Source organism: Geospiza fortis, unplaced genomic scaffold (assembly GCF_000277835.1).
Source record: "Geospiza fortis unplaced genomic scaffold, GeoFor_1.0 scaffold171, whole genome shotgun sequence".
Taxonomy (NCBI): domain Eukaryota; kingdom Metazoa; phylum Chordata; class Aves; order Passeriformes; family Thraupidae; genus Geospiza; species Geospiza fortis.
Genome location: NW_005054313.1, coordinates 915,133 through 921,370, shown reverse-complemented (window position 1 = coordinate 921,370; position 6,238 = coordinate 915,133). Strand labels below are relative to the sequence as shown.

Genomic DNA, 6,238 nt, shown 5'->3' with positions numbered 1-6,238 from the left:
AATATTATATGTGTTGTGTTAGAAAGTAATGCTGTGTTCATTCTCTTAAGCAGCGTGTTAAATATAGTTTTGGGTTATAAAAAAAATGTTAAAATAGAAACTATGGTATGTAAGACACTTTTTTAAAAGAAAGGACTTGCAGCGAAATAGCAGCCACAGGACACCTAAATCTTTCAGAGAAAAAGAATTTATTGCTCCATTATGAGGAGAAACGAACTTCCCGCTTCATATGGGCAGGACGACGCCGTTAGGATTATGAGGAAGAAGTTGATGGTGACAAGACAGAATCCTGTATTTGAATGGAATTTATGCATCATGTATGAGATGTATGAATATGCAACAGGTTATTGTTTTTAAGGAAAATCCTTTGTTAATGGGGGTCCTTTTTTGGGCTTATGCTGCCCAGAAAAAGGTACCCAGATGTCCGTAACTCTTTGTTTCTATTGTCTCATATTGTCCTAATTCAAATTGTCCAAATTATTATTACTCTAATTGTATTACTATTTTTATAACCATTTTATTAGTATTAAACTTTTAAAACTTTAAAAACAAGTGATTGGCGTTTTTCACACACCCACGTGGGGTTCGGATACATTCGAGTAAACCCTTAATTCCGGGGGACATGCGGGGTGGCCTTGAGCGTACCAGGAGGTGTAGCCCGCCTCTAAGCAGCAGGATTTGCCCAAAGGATCCCAAGCCAGCACAGCGTGGGAGATTTCGCAAGCCCCGTGCTCACGTGGAGCGGGAGTTGATGTGCTGAGGGTTTGACGTGGGGCTGTGGGCAGGGGGATAACCAGACCTGGAAGGGAGATGTGCGCTTAGGGCTCTGTCACAGCACATCAGGGTGGGTCCCCCTTGAGACCCCTTTACCCAGGACAAAACACTCGCTTTGTGATGCCAGGGGTTGTTCATATGTCTGCAAAATGATTTCACCTGTGATGACCATGCTGGCCAGATGCCCAGGTGCCCCAGGGATCAGAGGTCCTCTCTGGCACACCAACAGAGCATTATTGGGTCTATTTGGGCAACCCCATGCTGATGATGCACCCCTGTTATGCACTACTTTACGCTGAGCTGAGCACAAAGGTCCAACGTGCAGTAGGAGGGAGCTGAGCCTTGCACCAGGGCTGTGGGAAGGGGATGGGAGGGTTGGGGGTCTCCTCTGAAGAGCAGTGCACAGTGCCTCAGGCCACAGTGGCATTGCTCAGGGCTTTGGCACAGGTCCGAGTTTTCCCTCAGCAGCACCCCAGCCTTTCATCTGGAGTCTCGTGCCTTCCTCCTCCTCCTCCCTCCCTCCCTCACATCGGGGTCTCAGCTCCGCTTGCAGGACAGCCCTGTGTGGAAACCAAATCCGCAAATCCCAGAGGCATTACAAAACATGCCTTGTGTAAGCCCCTTCAGCCCTGCTCTGGTGCTTAGCCCAGCCCTGCCACCTCCCCAAAATCCCCACCGTGGTAAGAGCCTGACCAAGCTCCTCTCCTGGGCTTGAGCACAGCTCCATCCTCTCCACATCTTCACTCAGCTCCCACAACCCTTGACCCAAAGAATTAAGGCTGCAAGGGCTCTCCTGCCCTGTGTAGCTTCAGCATGCTGGGGCATCGCAGAAAACTCATTTTGCCATCCTGCTGCACCCACATGTGGACTGAGCTTTGTTTCTCCCACATCCTGGGGCTCCATTCCCTTATGGGTCTGTGGCATCTCCAGTTCCCAGAGCTCTGAGCAGTCAATCATCACTTGAGGGCATTGTAGAAATTTTGTCTGTGTCTTTTTTTTTTTTTTTTAAGCTGAAAGGGGCCTTGTATGGATGCTGGTTTGGGAGGCCCCATAGGGGAGGAACTGGAGAGCCCCAGGAGCATCCTCTGCCACAGACCCATCCCCGCAGCCAGGCCCTGCCCACGCAGCCAAATTCACAGCAGGACCTTGCCAGGGTTTTGGGGCAGGAGCTGGGGAAGAGACCTGTCCTGCTCACCCCGGGGAGCAGGCCGGGATGGCAGGCTGCCCACCCCCTGCCTCTGCCCCTGCCCCGTGCTAATGAGCGAGTTACACAACAAGGAGCTTTTATACTTTGTTAATCGGGTCCGGCATCCAGCCCGCCTCCCCACGCACGCTCCGGCTGGCCGTGGAGCCCCAGCTCCCTCCTTCCCTCTCCTCAGCTGCCTTTTGTAATGTTTTAATGGGGTTTCTTTCCTGGGCTGGGCTGACTTAATTGCAAAGCTGCAGTGAGTTGATGCCTTGTGACGGTCTAATCCCAACCCGGTGACTCTACAAAGCTTTCGCCCGGCTCCCTCGCTGCTCCACTCCGGCCTCGCCACCCCTGCTCCCACCTCAGCTCTGTGCACTCACCTGCTCAGGACACTTCAGCTCTTCCTGGTGAGTATCCAGGACATTTTTCAACTGAAAGAACTGCATGGAAGACCATCAACCTCACATCTCCAGAGCCTGAATTGGTTTTGGTGCCTATCCCTTCCCCAGGAGGTGGAGGGAAGAAGGATGGCCCTGGGAAATGGGTGAGCTGGAGCCAAGCATCCCTCACACAACCAGGGCTTGGAGCTGGTGCTACAGCCAGGCAGGGGTAGGTGCTGGAGGCAGGATGAAGGCAGCCCTCCTCCTCCTCGTGGATGGGAACAAGGTGTTTCACCCAGACTGCATTGGAAAGATGCTGAGAGGTTTACAGTCCAGCCTTGCAGCTGGTGGAGCAGTGAGGCTTGGGAGTTTGGGAAATACTTTGGGGATGAGTATTTATTTTGGTAATATTATTCATTTTGGTAGTAGAAATAAAAGGATGAGCTGGCTGCCTGGCCAAAGTTGGATGCTTGCCTCTGCCAATGGGATGGTGGTCTGAGACCACCTGGGTGAGGGCAGGCTGAGATGCCCCCAGCCAAAAGAGGAAAGGCAAACTGAGAAAAACATGTGAAGGTATCAGATGATCAATACACACATTTTTAAGCTGCTTTTGCAAACATCTCTGGTGTTTCTCCAGGCTGCTCAGCCTCCTCGGGCAGGCAGAGATGCAGGCAGTAGGTGATGGAGCTGAGGAGGGTTGGGGGTGTCCTCTGGACACCCACTTCTGTCCCCATCTGTGCAAGATGTCAGGGAATGGGGCATAAGGGAGGCCGTGGAGACCATTTGGATCCATGCTGATTCCTCCTTCCCTCTGCCAGTGTCCTGCTGCTGACAGAAGACAGAGGACAACATGTCTGCAGTTGTGAGTACTGTCCCCACGCTGCCCCATCCTCTGGGCCCTGACCATGCAGTGCTGGGATGGGGTGCACAGGGGGAACCTCGGTCTCTTGCAGCACACAGCCCATCCCTATCCCACTGCACCCCTTCGGGTGCCCATGTGGAGCCTCTCCCCTTCCCCAGAGCTCCCAGGTGGGGCAGGGAGCTGGGGGCTGTCTGGGGAGCCCCCACAGCCTCTCCTCCCCGCAGACGGGCACGTTCCGGATCGTGTCGGAGGAGGAGCAGGCGCTGCGCTCCAAGCTGGAGCGCCTCACCACCAAGGACCACGGGCCCGTCTTTGGGAGGTGTGAGAAGATCCCCCCACACACCCTGCAGAAGGTGAGGCAGCTGTGGGGAACGGGGGGAAGGTGCAGCTCCTGCTCCTCAGGGGCCAGAGGAGACTCTCTGCTGTCTCTTGCACTCACCAAAACGTCTCCAGGCTGGGGACTGAGTGACCCTGCGCCCCCTGTGCTGGGATGCTGCAAGGAGCTTTACTGTCCTCCCCCAGTTTTTGGGTGCCTCCAGGACCCCCGTGTGACAGTGCTCACAGGGGTCTGAGGATGAGGGAAGAGATGAGGATCTGACTCCAAGTTTCAGAAGGCTTGATTTATTATTTTATTATATATATTATATTAAAATTATACTAAAAGAACAGAAGAAAGGATTTCATCAGTAAACTAGCTAAGAATAGAAGAAGAAGGAATTATAACAAAGGCTTGTCTCTTGGATTGAGAGTCTGAGTTAGCTGACTGTGATTGGTTATTAATTAGAAACAACTGCATGAGATTAATTACAGATTTACTTGTTGCATTCTACAGCAGCAGATAAGCATTGTTTACATTTTGTTTTTGAGGTTTGAGGAGGAAAAATTCTAAGGAAAGGATTTTTCATAAAAGATGTCTGTGACACCCGCGGGGTGTTTCAGCATGTGTGCCCGTCACTGGTTCCCCTTTCTGCTCCCCCCAGGCGAAGGACGAGCTGAACGAGACGGAGGAGAAGCGGGAGGTGGCGGTGAAGGCGCTGCGGGAGCTGGTGCAGGAGCGGGCGGGCGGCGAGGACGTTTGCCAGAAGGTGGCCGAGAAGGTGCAGGAGAGGGACGACTCCTTCCTGCTCCGCTTCATCCGCGCTCGCAAGTTCGACGTGCACAGAGCCTATGACCTGCTGAAAGGTGGGGAGGGCGCAGAGCCTGTGACCTGCTGAAAGCTGGGGAAGGGTCCTGGGCTGTGGAGCTGGGTGAGAGTGAGGTACACATCCCCCAGCAGCTCCCTGTCCTGTGCTGGTGCCTCCTAGCCCAGACTGGGCTGTGCTGGCAGAGCAGGACCCTGACATAGGAAGGGAATGAAGCAAGGGGATAAATAGAAAAAGTCGGGGTTTGAAGAGAGGGGATTAATAGAAAAAGTCAGGTTGAGGGGCTTGAAATGAGCTGGGATGGGGAAGGAAACAAATGAGGGTGACACCAGGCATCCTGCAGCACTAGGACAGTCCCATTCCTTGCAAATTTACCCAAACAAAATGGAAAAACCCCTCACATTTGGTGATGGTTTCGTTCCTGGAGCAAACCCAGCTGGCTTGGGCTGCATCCCCTTGAGAGCCCCGTACTTGTCATACACTCCTCCCTCTGTACCCTGTAGGGAGCCAGTTCTGCACCCTCCTGATGCTTCTGTGCAGGGTGCCTGGGGATCTTTTCACCCCTGGGGCACCTCTAGGTCTGGGGACAGCTTGGGGTGCTTGTGGCACCCTCTCCTCACACTGAGAGTGGCCCAGAGGGGTGGAGGGGGAGCAGAAGGGCAGCCCAGAGGGTGGCTGCTGACTGGAACCTGCCTGGCTCCAGCCCTGCTCTTCTTTGTGTCAGCTTAGGGGATAATGAGTTGTAATTATCAGTGCTGGCTCTCAGACGAGCTGTTTTGTTTGCCAGCATTTTCCCAGGATGAAATTCCTTATTTTGTGCCTGCAGGGTGCCAAGAGAGGGTAGATGGGGGTTTTCACCCAAACAGGGAGGAAGGGGAGGAGGGAAATGAGGGGGGAAATTACTTTATCTACTTGTTAAGGTGTTGGAGAGAAAGCAGGTGTGGGAAGCTCCTGGCAAGGGGAGGGATAACACCAAGCATGCGGGGGCTGGTCTGCTGCTGAGCTTCTCTTTCCCCCTTTGCTTTCCCTCTTTGCTTTCCCTCTTTCCCCCTTTGCTGGAGGAGACCTGACCCATGTGTGCCACAGGCAGAGCTTTCCACAGCTCTCAGGCTCTGCCATCTCAACATCACCAGCCCATTCTGTCTCTGGAAGCTCTCCCAGCTTCCTGAGGCTGGGCAAGCAGGCAGTTTTCCCAATTTTTGCCTCTCTGCAGGCTACGTGAACTTCCGGCAGCAGTACCCCGAGCTGTTTGACAATCTGAGCCCCGATGCCGTGCGCAGCACCATCGAGGCCGGCTACCCCGGCATCCTGGCCAGCAGGGACAAGTACGGCCGCGTGGTGATGCTCTTCAACATCGAGAACTGGGATTACGAGGAAATCACCTTCGATGAGGTGAGCCCAGCTCAGAGGCTGCTCCCACAGCTGTGGTCCTGGATTTGGGCTTGTCCCGCTCGGCACTCTGAGCACAGCATCCTTACACACACAGTGTGAGCACAGCATCCTTACACACACACACTGAGCACAGCATCCTTACACACACACACTGAGCGCAGCATCCTTACACACACACACTGTGAGCACAGCATCCTTACACACACACTGAGCACAGCAACAGCATCCTTACACACACACACACTGAGCACAGCATCGTTACACACACACACACTGAGCACAGCATCCTTACACACACACACTGAGCACAGCATCGACACACACACACACTGTGAGCACAGCATCCTTACACACACACACTGTGAGCACAGCATCCTTACACACACACACTGAGCACAGCATTCTTACACACACACACACTGAGCACAGCATCCTTACACACACAGTGTGAGCACAGCATCCTTACACACACACTGAGCACAGCATCCTTACACACACA

The 6,238-nt window shown here is 53.4% G+C and overlaps 2 protein-coding genes across 3 annotated transcripts in view; one reads left to right on the top strand and one right to left on the bottom strand.

Annotated features, from left to right (window-relative positions):
* The window catches only part of FANCI (FA complementation group I), a 26,787-nt gene extending 24,378 nt beyond the window's left edge, over positions 1–2,409 (bottom strand). Inside the window, exon 1 of the mRNA XM_005419717.2 lies at positions 2,344–2,409. Within this exon, the coding sequence (XP_005419774.1) occupies positions 2,344–2,409 (66 nt within the window). The remainder of the gene's footprint in view (positions 1–2,343) is intronic.
* RLBP1 (retinaldehyde binding protein 1) overlaps positions 2,104–6,238 on the top strand; it is a 7,483-nt gene continuing 3,348 nt past the window's right edge. The window contains exons 1-6 of one of the 2 annotated variants that reach the window (XM_031055960.1): positions 2,104–2,370; positions 3,162–3,205; positions 3,430–3,558; positions 4,186–4,387; positions 5,561–5,739; positions 5,818–5,823. In XM_031055960.1, the coding sequence (XP_030911820.1) occupies positions 3,194–3,205; positions 3,430–3,558; positions 4,186–4,387; positions 5,561–5,739; positions 5,818–5,823 (528 nt within the window). In that variant the 5' untranslated portion in view covers positions 2,104–2,370; positions 3,162–3,193. The remainder of the gene's footprint in view (positions 2,371–3,161; positions 3,206–3,429; positions 3,559–4,185; positions 4,388–5,560; positions 5,740–5,817; positions 5,824–6,238) is intronic. The other variant, XM_031055959.1, reaches the window with a different exon arrangement.